General features: G+C 37.0%; 2 protein-coding genes across 2 annotated transcripts; both read right to left on the bottom strand.

Moving 5' to 3' along the window:
• Window positions 1–811: 811 nt before the first annotated feature.
• LOC138849463 (keratin-associated protein 21-1-like) lies at window positions 812–3,973 on the bottom strand. The gene is made up of 2 exons (XM_070073110.1): window positions 3,762–3,973; window positions 812–1,211 (listed from the first exon to the last, which is right to left on the bottom strand). Exons 1-2 carry the CDS (start codon window positions 3,971–3,973, stop codon window positions 812–814), a joined length of 612 nt encoding a protein of 203 aa, XP_069929211.1.
• A 4,546-nt stretch (window positions 3,974–8,519) lies between these two features.
• LOC138849462 (keratin-associated protein 19-1-like) lies at window positions 8,520–13,178 on the bottom strand. Its single transcript, XM_070073109.1, has 2 exons — window positions 12,975–13,178; window positions 8,520–8,816 (listed from the first exon to the last, which is right to left on the bottom strand). Exons 1-2 carry the CDS (start codon window positions 13,176–13,178, stop codon window positions 8,520–8,522), a joined length of 501 nt encoding a protein of 166 aa, XP_069929210.1.
• Between the last annotated feature and the right edge of the window lie 1,607 nt (window positions 13,179–14,785).

The raw sequence follows: 14,785 nt of genomic DNA, 5'->3' as shown, positions 1-14,785 counted from the left end.
AAAAGGAAAATTTAGGATGTTTCTTGGTAATTGCAAGAATATATAAATATAAATTATATTAAAATGGCATAAATACATTAAATAATATCCATCAAGAAGTTACTTTCATTTCCAACCAAAGAAGTAGCACAGATGAAAATAGTCTGAAATAACACTTTTGCTACATTTCTAGACAAATGTATATCTAACCAAGATCAAGGAATTTATTCAGGTCATTAGAACTGAAAATGTGCCTCAATTTGCATTACTTTTCTTCATTGTCATTCATATAATCAGTCTGCATGATATTAGTGAAATATATCTTCTTACATTCCTCATTTTCTATTCCAGATGGCATATCCAGGCACAGACTTTGAATAGGAACTTCTTTGACAAATGCCAGGATTACTATAGAAGCATTTTATTTTATTTTCAATTATCTTTCTCTTAAAAAAATGCAATTTTCTATCTTATACTCTCTTTGAAATTTACTGGAAAATAAAGTAAAAACATTTTTGCACTTGTTATTAATTCCTCATATGCTATACTCCATAATAAAATAACCCCAAAATGATCCTCATGCTTCAGTTTCTTCATTGTTCTAAGAAGATAATTTTCATCTCCTTTCCAGTAAAATTGTACATGCTAATTTCCTCTTCAGCTACGCCTTTCTCTAATGTCTTTAAATTTAACATTTTTTGGATGGAGCAAAAAGAACAAGGATTCAGATATTGCAAAAAAAGGATACAGAAGAAATCTTTAGTCCATAACACATCAGGGGTGAGGATGCCCAGCTGGTCAAAAACATGAATCACTACAGATGATTGTGTTTTCAGCAAAACCTAGGGGAGTAATATCTTCCACAGGAAAACGGATGGATATATCTATAGCAGTAACCATCATAGACTCCGTGGCCATATCTGGAAGTACAGCCACAGCCCAGAGCATTGACACCACCAAAGCCATAGCCAAAACCACCAGATAATCCTTGGTCACATCTGGAACCATAGCCATGGCCCAGGCCACTGAAACCACCATGACCGTGGCCAAAGACACCACAGTGATCGTTGTAGTAGTAGCTCATTGTGTCAGGGCGTGAGGACTTGGTTCGAGGTTGAAGGTGAGTCTCCTGAGAATGAAAGTAATCACCTGCAAGTAGGCTTTTATACTCCCCCAGTGTGGGTGTGGTCAACCACAAGGAACAACTGTCACTCTTTGAAAAGTCATCTTTGCTGGAAAATGATACAATTAAGACACACTTTTCTTATTAAGGATAGATCCAAATATGTATGAATCATTGTTCCTTTTAATATAAGTTAATTTTCATACCCCAGAACCAGACTTAGCATTGAAGAGTTACGTTCATGTCTTCAAAGTGTACGTTTTCACAGATTTCAATAGCTATATCCTAAGATTTAGGCCATCTACATCTGATACTCTGAGAAGTTTTACCATTGTCAACAGTATCATTTTTGCCATCCAAAAAAAATTAAAGTTTTACCTAAACATGGTAACTTCCGTTTATGACAAAGCTAATATAAATTGGCATATAATCCAACATGACTGAAAGTAATTTAGGTCATAAAATTAAAGTCTGTTGTAGAGAACATGATAGCAAGCATGTTGGTTTTCTGTGCTGTTTGAACATCAGTGTGATAAATGTCTAAGCACCTTCTTGTTTTTAGGATGATATTCAAGTCTTATCATCAAATAAAAAAGTCTACCTTGTAAAGACTGCAAAACACAGCTTGTTAGACATCCAATGTACTCAAGAGAGGACTGTGGCTTACTCACTCAAAGCTTTTTCTCAGGCTTTTTGTCTCTCTTCGTCTGCTTCCTCTTCATCTAGGAGCCTCCTTCAACGATTGTATTCCACACACATCTGCCAACATATCATTGTTATTTTAAATTGACCTGACCTCTTGAAAAATTGTATGTATTTATTATAATAGGTATCTTTGAACTATTTTAGGTATTCTTACATATACTTCCGTAAACTAGACGTTATCTTTATATTATCTGGCTTTATGTGATTGACAATATTAAATTATTGAATGTTTAAACTTTACAGAATTATAAGATTTAAATGTTATGAGCTGGCTAATTCTCCACCTAGCAGCGCCGGCACACCAGGTTCTAGTCCCGATTGGGGCACCGGATTCTGTCCCGGTTGCCCCTCTTCCAGGCCAGCTCTCTGCTATGGCCCGGGAGTGCAGTGGAGGATGGCCCAAGTGCTTGGGCCCTGCACCCCATGGGAGACCAGGATAAGTACCTGGCTCCTGCCTTCAGATCAGCACGGTGTGCTGGCCGCAGCGCGCCAGCAGTGGCGGCCATTGGAGGGTGAACCAACGGCAAAGGAAGACCTTTCTCTCTGTCACTCTCTCTCACTGTCCACTCTGCCTGTCAAAAAAAAAAAAAAAATAATAAATAAATAAATAAATAAATGTTATGAGCTGTCTGTTAAATAGAGTGTGAGTTGTTGAAATAAAGGCTAACAATTAAGAAATATCAATGTAATTCTTTTTTTTTGTTTTTTTTTTTTTTTGGACAGGCAGAGTGGACAATGAGAGAGAGAGAGACAGAGAGAAAGGTCTTCCTTTTCTGTTGGTTCAACCACCAAATGGCCGCTATGGCCAGTGTGCTGCTGCCGGCGTGCTGCGCCGATCTGAAGCCAGGAGCCAGGTGCTTCCTCCTGGTCTCCCATACGGGTGCAGGGCCCAAGGACTTGGGCCATCCTCCACTGCCTTACTGGGCCACAGCAGAGAGCTGGACTGGAAAAGGAGTGACCGGGACAGAATCCGGCGCCCCAACCGAGACTAGAACGCAGGGTGCCGGCGCCGCAGGCAGAGGATTAGCCTAGTGAGCCACGGCGCCGGCCTCAAAAGTTTTAATTATTGTTGATACCCATGTGTTATCTAAGCTGGAAAAGACTGCATATCATTGACTCACAATCAACTATACTATTTTTAATGTGCAAAGAAAAATAGCATCATCCTGGAAAGTGAAATGGTACAGATGAAAATGATTCAAGAGTAAAAATAAAAAATACATTGAATATGGATAAAGCACATTATCTAGCTCTCCACTTGTTGCATAAAAATAGAAGAAGAAAGTGGGGAAGATATTCAGGATGACAGAGGAGCTGGGGTCCACCATGTATATTCCTGTTATTAATACATGTACAGGTACCTGGGGAGGGGCTCTCTGATGAAAGACTGAGCAAATAGGACACAGACAGTCCTTTCATGTAAACCGTATCAGGTTATTTATTTATAATGCAAACGTGTTTTTAAAATTAAATCTTGTGTTATACTGAGCTGAATAGAAAATTTTTATTAAATAAATTGCTATGTAAAGAAGTGTCCTTGAGTTTCTAATCATATTTTATCAGTGAATATCCACCAAAGAGGGAGCCATCCCTGAGCAGGTGTAACATTAGCAACATTAGGTATATAAATTCTAAGAAAATAAATAATTTCATTGACAGCATACATTTAAATTAAACCTATAACTCAAAAGCACCTGATCTATCAATGAAAGATGCATTTAAGTGGACAAATACAAATGGCACCAGGTTTGGAATGCTCATCAAGTATCTTTATTGGATTAAAATGCCTAGAAATATTAACAGAAAGGATAAAGTAGAAATTTCCACGTGCACAGAACAGCAGGAGGCGAGGATGCAGAGTTTAGGTACTGGGTTCTGGGTCAAGAAGTTGGATAATTGCAGATGTCAATGTATTCAGTAAAAAGTAGAGGTGAAATATCTTCCATTGGAAAACGGACAAATATGTCCACAGCCATAACCACCATAGACTCGGTGACCATATCTGGAGCCACAGCCACAACTCAGACCACTGAATCCACCATGGCCATAGCCAAAGTCACCAGAGAATCCTTGGACATGTCTGGAGCCACAGCCACAGCCTAGGCCACCAAAACCACCATGGCCATAGCCGAAGCTACCATAGTGGTTGCCATAGTAGTGGCTCATCGTGTCAGGGGTTAAGGATTTGTTGTAGACTGAAGGTGAGTTTTTTGAGAATGAATAGCACCACATGCAAGCAGACTTTTATACTCCCTCAGTGTGAGTGTGGTCAACCACAACAAAGAAATGTCACTGTCTTTGAAAAGTCACCTTTGGTGAAAAATGGTACTAATAAACCATACTTTTCTTATTAAGGATACATCCAAATGTGTATGAATCATTGTTCCTTTGAATTTATTTTAATTTTCATACCTCAGAACCAGACTTGGTATTGAAGAGTTATTTTCATGTCTTCAAAGCTTATGTTTTCACAGATCTCTACATCTGTTTCTTAGGATTTCAGATGCCTACATCTGACAGCCTGAGATAGTTTTCCATTGTGGCATGGCTAGTTAAGCCACTGCCTATAGCCCTGGCTTCCAATATGGGCACCAGTTTGATTCCAAGCTGTTCAACTTCTGATCCAGCTACCTGATACTGTGCCTGTGAAAGCAGTAGAATATGTTCCAAGTCTTTGGGCCTTTGCCAACCACTTGGGAGATCTGAAAGAAGCTCCTGGCTACTGGCTTCAGTCTGGCTCATTGACCATTGCAACCATTTGGGAGAGTAAACCAGCAAATGGAAGATTCTCTCTCTCTCTCTCTCTCTCTCTCGCTCTCTGTCAGGCACACTCTCGCTCTCTCTTTTTCTGTAATTCTGCCTTTCAAATAAAAAAGAAATGTAAAAAAAATCCAAAAGAAATGTTCATTGTTAAGCATAACCATTATAGATAATACACACACACATATATATATTATATTATTATATATATTATATATAATTCAAATAAATTTTGAATGTCAGAGTTACACAGAGACTGGGAGAGACAGAGTAAGATCTTCCATCACTGGTTCACTCCCTTGATGGTCGCAATGGCTACCTTTGGGTCAGGCTGAAGCAACGAGCCAAGCTTTTCATCTGCGTTTCCCACACAGGTGTCAGGGGCCCAAATACTTGTGTCATCTTCCATTATTCTTCCCACACTATTAACAGGAAGTTGGATCAAAAGTGGAGGAGCCTAGACACAAACCAGTGCCCATAAGGATGCCAGCATCACAGGTGACAGGTTAATCTGCTATGCCACAACGCTGACTCTAAATCTATTTTACTAAATCAGTAGAAATTTCAATTATTTTTAGAGTCACATCTAAAATTTCTAAGATATAGGTATTTTCCCAGTGCAAATTCAACATGTTATATACCGTTTTGGTAAATTTACTTCTGAAAATATTAAAATAAAAATAGCATCATGTTCTAAATTTCTCATTATTCTTAGTATAAATAATTTTAATAAAGCTCATAACTTTTTAAAAATATATTATTTATTTATTTATTTATTTGAGAGATGGGGAAACAGAAAGGTCTTGCTTCCACTGATTCACTCCCTAAATGGCCAGGAGCCAGGAGCTTTTTCTGGATCTCCCACCAGGGTGTAGGGGCCCAAACACTTGGTCCATCTTCTACTGCTTTCCCAGTCCATTAGTAGGGAGCTAGATCAGAAGAGGTGCAGCTGGGACAGGAACGGTGTCCTTATGGGATACTGGTACCACAGGCAGAGGCTTATCCTACTGTATCACAGCGCTGGCTCATTTCTTATAATTCCTATCAGCTAACAGTTAATTAGAACCTAAGTATATTTGAAAACCTTTTGGAAAGGAGAACACATAATAACTTATTTTAATTAATTTATTTAACTTTATGAAAATTAAATTTTTGATGCTCAAATTAGTATTGGAAAGTTTCTTTGATGGCCTCTGAGTTAAGCTATTTAGCCATGCTAAAGACAAATGTTAAGGTGTTTTCGGTAAATACGTTGATAAGAGTTAAAAGGCATTAAAATATTATTATATATACAATTAAATTATATTGTACAACAAGATATATTCACTTGCCAAACAAAGAGATAATGAATATATAAAGTGTAAAATCAAGCTTTCATTAGTTTTTTAGTCAAATATGTACTCTTCATTTAACAAGAACGATGTCACATCGGTCTGTAGGCCTAATAGTGAGTCAACTTGTATTTCTCTTCTCCTTCATCATTCATATAGTCAATCCAAATCATATTCTTCAAAGATATCTTCTAAACTCCCTTCCTTCCTGTTCCAAACACCACATGTGACACAGAGTTTGATGTGGGACTCATTTGGCAAATGATGACTACTACAGCAGAATTGTATTTGTTTTTTAATTATTTCTCATAAACACACATTTTTTTCTGGGCTACAACAATCTTTAAAGGGGACTGCAATATAAAATGAAAATATTATTATTAAAAACTTTCTAAATCATAGTCGTTTGCTATGTTCAGTATAATAATCCAATACTGATTCTCAAATTCAAAATTCTTGCTTTGTTCTACTCATAATATTTTCTTATTCTTTCAAATAAAAACATATTTGCTGCCCTCTTTTTTGGCTATATTTTTCTCTAGTTCAAATTCTAACATAGAAGGTAAATGAGAAATGTGATTCTATTTAACTTGTCTTTCATTGTTCTTGAAATCCTACAGTCCTTGCTACAAAGTAACATAGATAGCTGTCTTGTAAAATTATTCTTATTGAAAACTGTGAAAGTATAGAAAACTAGGTACTAGCATAAAAACCTCCATTAACACCAGTTTCCCATATGGGAGCCAGTTCCTGTCCCAGCCACTCCGTTTCCAGTCCAGGCCCCTTCTAAAGGCTTCATCTAGAGAATGAACTACCGATGGAAGATCATTCTCTCTCTTTCTCCCGTTTATCTCTCTCTCTCTCTATCTCTTTCAAATAGATAAATTTTCTTTAGAAAAAGAAAGAAAAACAATCCCTTAGTGCAGCCATTCACCTTTAAGAATTATCAAGTCAAACAATGATTTTACATGTGTTTTTTAAACATTATCATTTCTTTCCTGCAACTTAAGTACAATTATGTTGCTCGTCAGGTTTGCTTTAGTGTTCTGTGCATAACTGTTACATGAACAATCGAGTGAAGGTTCCTAGTTTTGAGCTTGGTTAGGTGAGACTCAACACTCAAATCATTCATCATTTCATAGTCCATAAAGTACCTGCACATCCAATAGATACAGTCAGAATGGTGTGAGACTGATGAAGACCCATGTGACTTCATGAATTCAATAAAATTACATTGTGAATGAGGTCCTGTGAAAATGGAAGTGAAGAATAACCATCCAAGGATGCTAAAACCTATGTTGAAAGTCAATAAGGGGCCTTGCATTTAAGGCTAAAAAAAAGACATAATAAAATATAGAAAGTTTTTTAATGAGGAGCCAATACTCATGATTCACCTGAGTTGAAAGAAAGTCTAGAACCTTGACATCAAAACAACTTCTTAATATTTGTAATGTACAAGATGAAGTAGGATAAATCTGAAAAGTGCAATGGTGCTGATGAACATGGCAAAAGAGTGAAGAGACTCTGAATAAATGTAAGTCTCGTTCCCCGGCTCTCTAGTTATTTTATAGAAACAGAACCTGAAGCTGTGGGAGGAATTCTAGAGGGCAAAGTCTGGAGACAAATTCTCCAGACATAGTCTGGAGCCATCATGTACATCACCTCCATTACCACATGAACAGGTACCTGGGGAGGGCTCTTTGAACAAAGACTGAGCTTGCAGGGTATGGGAATTTCTCCCTTGCAAAACATATAAAATAATCTTATTTAAAATGCAATTATGTTTAAAAATTAATTTCCTAATATTTTCAGTTCAAAAGAAATGATTTATTAAACTAAACTAATTGTACTGTGAATGAAATGCACAAATATTCATGCAAATCAAGGGTGCCTAAGTATATTTCTAGTATAGAATGTCAAATCAAAATGTAATGCACTCAATGCCTGCAGTTGTGGCATAGTAGATAAAGTTACCACCTGGGACATTGGCATCCCATATGGGTGCCAGTTTGAGTCCCAGCTGCTCCATATCTGATCCAGTTCCCTGCTAATGGCCTGGGAAGGCAGTGGAAAATGGCTCAAATGCTTGTGCTCCTGTCTTCACATGGAAGACCAAGAAAAAGCTCCTGGCTCCTGGCTCCTGGGTTCAGCCTGGTGCAGCCCTGGCTATTATAGACATTTGGAGATGGAACCAGGAGATGGAAGATATCTCTTTATGCCTCTCCCTTTCTTTTTGTAACTCTGCCTTTCAAATAAATAAATAAATCCTAAAAAAAGGGAGCCTCCCCTGAGCATAATCATATGATATGAAGGCATCACTGATTATAAGTGTTTAATATTCTAAGGAAATAGGTACTCTAAAGGGAGTATACATTTAAAGGAAACCTATTACTTAGATACAACAAAAATTACGAGTGAAAAGTACATTTAGGTGAACAAATACAAATGAAACAAGGTTTAGAATGCTCATAAATAATGTTTATTGCATTAATATTTCTAGAAATATAGCAGAGAGGTTAAAGACCAAATATTTATGTCCATAGTGCAGCAGGCATGAGGTTGCCCAGTATGGGCGATGGGCTCGGGATCAAGAGCACTGGTCATTGAAGATGCCGATGCTTTCAGTAAAACTTAGAGGAGAAATATCTTCCATGGGAAAAGGGATGGACATGTCCATAGCCATAACCACCAAAGACTCGGTGGCCATATCTGGAACCACAGCCACAGCTCAGACCACTGAAACCACTATGGCCATAGCCAAAGCCACCATAGACTCTGTGGCCACATCCAGAACCACAGCCATGGCTAAGACCACTGAATCCACCATGGCCATAGCCAAAGCCACCATAGTGGTTGCCGTAGTAGTGGCTCATTGTGTCAGGGAATGAGGATTCGGTGTGAAGTTGAAGGTGAGTTTCCTGAGAATGAATAGCACCTCTTACAACCAGACTTTTATACTCCCTCAGTGTGAGTGTGGTCAACCACAACAAAGCAATGTCAGTGTCTTTGAAAAGTCACCTTTGGTGAAAAATGGCACTATTAAGCCATGCTTTTCTTACTAGGGATACATCCAAATATGTATGAATCATTGTTCCTTTCAATTTAATTTAATTTTCATACTTCAGAACCAGACTTTGTATTGAATAGTTATTTTCTATTCTTCAAAGTGTATGTTTTCACCAATTTTTATATCCATTTCTTAGGAATCAGGATGCCTGTATCTGACAACCTGAGATATTTTATCATTGTCAGCAGTATCATTTTTGCACTCCAAATGTAGTTAGTGTTTTCCTGAAAGACGATATCTTACTCCATTTATGACAAATTAACATAAATTGTTAAATAATCCAAAGTGAGTGAAATTAATTTGAGGTCATGGAATGTATATGCCAGAGATAATTTGTGGCCAAGTATGTTGTTTTTCTGCATTGTTTGCAGATCAAGGTGTAAACTGTCTAAGCACCTTCTGTTTGTAGGAATGACTTTCAAATTTTGTCATCAAATTACATAAGTCACCTTATGAGGCTTCCCAAGTCATTCCTTAAATTTGTGTATTGTCTTGTCACTGAAAGCTTTTTCTCAGTCTTTCTTTTTGACTCTGTAATAACTGCTTCTTGTTCCTGGTGGAACTGCCTTCAACGATTGCATTACACACACATTTGCCAATCATGGCTCTTTTAAGTTGACCTAGCCTGGCAGAATTTCATATGTATATGTTTTATTTTCAAGCTAATTTTTGAAGATATTTTCATATACTCTGAGAGATTATACCTTATCACTATATTCTGTGGTTTCATGTAATTGATAATTTTGAAATTATTGAATGTATACACTTCTTTTCAGAAATATGAAAATTGATAGAGAGCAATTTGTACAAAATAATGCTTTATATTTAAAGTTGCTGTGATAGGGAATCACAGTGAATAACTGCCTTAAATCAAATCTTCATCTGAACATGTTATTATGTGAAAGGACGATTACAGATCTTTAGGAAAGTGGCGGACACAATGTGAACATTAATTCAATGCTTCAGCAATTAAAATTCATGTCCTGGGGCTGGTGTTGTGGTGCAGCACATAAAGGCACCACCTGCAATGCTAGGGTCAACTATAGGTGCCAGTTTCAGGCCCATCTGCTCCACTTCAGTCCAGACCTCTGGTAGTGGCCTGGGAAATGCTGTGGAGGGTGGCCCAAATGCTTGGACCCCGGCCACCCACAACAGGGAGTTGGACAAAGCACCTGGCTCCTGGCTTCGCCTGGCCTAATCCTGGCCCTTGTGGCCACCTGGGGAGTGTTCCGGCTATGGGCAATCTCTCTCTTTCTCGGGGACTTTCTCTCTCTCTCCGTAACTCTGACTTTCAAATAAATAACTAGGAGTTTTAAAAAAAATTAACTTTATACTATATTCAAAGTATACACAAGTGTGAGTAGATCTCTTCAAACTGCATAAGTGTATGTGCACTATTTGGGGAATATGAATGAATATATACATAATATAATATATACATAATGTTTGTATAACAAACATAGGTATCTATATTTATATTTCTATAAAGGGGTTTTTATATAACATAAGGTAGTTTAGAAGAAATGAATGATGTGTACTGACAATAAGTTCAAGAGCGATTTTAGAAGAAGAAACTATTAAGTAGTTCAATGTTTTCTAAATATTCTGAGGGTATGAAATGAGTGCTATCTAGAATGAGGCACATGTTTTATACATTAAGAGACTGGAGGCTCCAGTAAGGAGCTAAAGGTTTGTGTTTACAATGACAGAAGATAAAAAATATATGACCTCATGAAAAAAAAAAAAAAAAAAAACGTGTAGTTGGAGCATAGAGCTTAAATAAGGAATAACATGATTGGCAAGTATATCACCTTATTACCATGGAGGGTCATCCATTTTTGTATGGTTTAGTTTAGGTCAATGACATCTGAAAAGTGGAGTATTAGAAATATATATTTTATGTACAATGTGTATTGTAGTGCATGGTTTCGAGAGCAAAAGGATGAATTGCTAAAATGTCATTTTATAGGATTAAATAAGAAAAAATGGATTTCCAAGGATAAACATAAGACATTATTCAAGGTAATAGCATTTGTGGTTACTTTTAGAGTCACACGTTAAACCTCCAAAATGTAGGTACTTTTGCCCGTGTAAATGAAATGCATGATATCTTTTGATTTGTTTTGTTTTGTTTTCTTTCTCTTCACACTATTTATTGAATTCTTTTACTTAAAGTAAGGCTAACTATAGGATCATTAAGTATACTGTAAATAGATCATTGTAAAACTTAAGAATGAGAATTTAAGAGGGAGGGGGACTATGGGCAGGAGGGAGGTTAGGGGCAAGTCTCACTATGTTCCTAAATCTGTATATATGAAATTATGAAACTTTTATAACCTAAATAAAATTTTAAATAATAAAAAAACAAAAAAAATTAAAAACTCCAAATAGTAACATACCCTGCATTGCTCCTTATATCCTGTATACATTTAATAATTATAATGAAATCTATTTCTTCTAATATGTGATCAGTCAGAAATTACTTGGGGAGGCCGGCGCTGTGGCGAAGAAGGTAAACCGTTGCCCATGGTGCCAGCATCCCATATGGTTGCTGGTTTGAGTCCCAACTGTTCCACTTCCACATGGGAGACCAGGAGAAGCACTTGGCTCCTGGCTTCGAATCAGCGCAGTGCGCCAGCCGCTTTGGCCATTGGGGGGTGAACCAACAGAAAAGGAAGACCTTTCTCTCTGTCTCTCATTGTCCACTCTGCCTGTCAAAAAAAAAAAAAAAAAAAAAAAGTGATTCCAAAGAAAAGACTTGCAATAAAATTACTCAAAAATTTTCATTTAGAGACAATACTCACATGTTACTCAATTTGGAAGAAATTGTACAGAATTGACTCAAAATCTACTCAATATTTGTAATGTACAAAGAAGAGGAGGACAAGACTGAAATTTGAAATGGTATAGATGTAAATGTTGAAGAGTGAAGAGGGCCAGCACCATGGCTCACTAGGTTAATCCTCTGCCTGTGGGGCTGGCATCCCATATGGGTGCCGGGTTCTAGTCCTGGTTGTTCCTCTTCCAGTCCAGCTCTCTGCTGTGGCCTGGGAAGGCAGTGGAGGATGGCCCAAGTGCTTGGGCCCCTGCACCCTCATGGGAGACCAGGAAGAAGCACCTGGCTCCTGCCTTCGGATGGGTGTAGCTCCGGCCGTACAGCCGTTTGTGGGGTGAACCAATGGAAAACGAAGACCTCTCACTCTGTCTCTCTCTCACTGTCTAACTCTGTCAAATAAATAAAAAAAAAATAAAGATCATAAAAGAGTGAAGAAAAACTTACAGATAAAACTCATTCCCAAGTTATCTAATTGTTTCATAAACATACAAGCTGAAGGTGGGAAAGGTATTCTGTAGGGCAGCAGTGACTGGAGTCCACCGTGTATATCCCCATCATTACTACATAAACAGGTACCTGATGATGGATTTCCTCAATAAAGAATCCACAAACAATACATGGAGAGCTTATCCTTGAGAAGCACATAGGATAATCTCATTTAAAATGCAAAAGTGCTTTAAATGTTAAGTTTCTGTTATACTGAGCTGAAGAGAAATGTTTTATTAAATTGTTATGTGAATTACATGCTCAAATATTCTGACAATTGAATAATATCTAACTCTATTTCCCTGATCATGTACAGCATAAAACAAATGCAACACTGACACAAGTATGTAAGATTAGTTCTAAGGAAATAGATATTTCATGAGTAGTAAACATTAAATGACAACTCTTACTCAGATACAACAAAATTATGAACAAAAAGCAATTTAGATGCACAAGTACAAATGAAAACAGAAAAGATTTAAAATGTTCAAAAAGTATATTTATTGGATGAACATGCCTGGAAATATAACATAAAGGATAAAGCAGAAATCTTCATGTCAACAGCACAGCAGAGGTGAGGATGCCTTGTGTGGATAATAAGTTCTGGATCAAGAAGTTGGATTGCAGATGTCAATGTTTTCAGTGAAACTTAGAGGAGAAATAGCTTCCATGGGAAAAGGGATGGACGTGTCCATAGCCATAACCACCAAAGACTCGGTGGCCATATCTGGAACCACAGCCACAGCTCAGACCACTGAAACCGCTATGGCCATAGCCAAAGCCACCATAGACTCTGTGGCCACATCCAGAACCACAGCCATGGCTAAGACCACTGAATCCACCATGGCCATAGCCAAAGCCACCATAGTGGTTGCCGTAGTAGTGGCTCATTGTGTCAGGGAATGAGGATTCGCTGTGAAGTTGAAGGTGAGTTTCCTGAGAATGAATAGCACCTCTTACAACCAGACTTTTATACTCTCTCAGTGTGAATGTAGTCAGCCACAACAAAGCAATGTCAGTGTCTTTGAAAAGTCACCTTTGGTGAAAAATGGTACAATTAAGACATACTTTTGTTATTACAGATAGATTTAAATATATATGAATCATTGGTCCTTTGAAGTTAATTTAATTTTTATACCTCAGTTCCAGACTTGACATTGAAGAGTTATTTTCATGTCTTCAAAGGTTTTAATTGCACAGATTTCAACATATCTGTTTCTTAGGATTCAGGATGCCTATGTCTGACAGCTTGAGATATTTTTCCATTGTCAATAATATCAATTTTGCCCTCCACATTAGTGAGGGTTTTCTTAAAAGATGATACTTACTTCTGTTTATGACAAACTAACATAAATAGTTAAATAATACAAAAGGACTGAAAATAATTTGAAGCCTTGAAATATATATGTCAGAGAGAAATTGTGGGCATGTATGTTGTTTGTCTGCATTGTTTGCAGATCAGGGTGAAAACTGTCCAAACACCTTCCTACTTGTGGGGATGGCATTCATTTCTTGTTACTAAATTATTGAAGTCATCTTGTGAAGATTTCCCCTCCACACACAACTTTTGTTACATAATCACTGTACTGAAGAGAGGCCTTTAAAATTGTTCTGTAGTTCTGCATTTTGCCTTGTACTCAAATCTTTTTCTTTCTTTGTCATATTTTAATATATGCTTCCTTTTCTTCTAGGAGCCTCTGTCAACCATCATATTCCAAATACATTTGCAAACATAGCATTGCTCTTTTAAGTTGACCTGGTTCCTTGCAGAATTTTATGTGTGTGCTTTTCATTTTCTAAATAATATTGAAGATGTTTACATACACTTTGAGAGATTAAGCCTTAAAATTGTATTCTTGAGGCTTTATGTATTTGATACCTTTGAACTTATTGAATGTTCAGATTTCTTGCAGAAATGCCAAAATGATAAAGCAGCCCAGTACTGACAAAAAAAAAAAAAAAAACTGGTGGATAGACCAATGAAACAGAATAGAAACTCAGAATTAATCCGTACATCTATAATCAACTTATTTTTGACAAAGAAGTTAAAAATCAAACCCTGGAGCAAGGAGTTTTTTCAACAAATGGTTCTAGGAAAACTGGATCTTTGCATGAAGCAAGAGCTCTACCTTACACCTTACACAAAAATCCACTCAAAATGGGTTAAAGATGTAAATCTATGACCTTATACAATCAAATTATTAGAGAACACTGGAGAAGCCCCACAATACCTTGGCATAAACAAAGATTTCTTGTAAAAGCCCCAGAATCATAGACTATCAAAGGAAAATTGACAAATGGGATTACATCAAATTGAGAAGTTTCTGAACTGAAAAAAAAAAAAAAAAACACTCAGAAAAAGAGAAGAGGAAACCAATGAAATGGGGCAAAATATTTGTCAATTATGCAACAGATAAAGCATTAGTATCCAGAAAATTTAAAGAGCTCAAGAAACTCAACAACAACAAAACAGCAATCCATTAAGAAATGGGTAAAGG

This window comes from Oryctolagus cuniculus, chromosome 4 (genome assembly GCF_964237555.1).
Source record: "Oryctolagus cuniculus chromosome 4, mOryCun1.1, whole genome shotgun sequence".
Classification (NCBI taxonomy): Eukaryota; Metazoa; Chordata; class Mammalia; order Lagomorpha; family Leporidae; genus Oryctolagus; species Oryctolagus cuniculus.
This window is presented reverse-complemented; position numbering and strand designations above follow the sequence as displayed.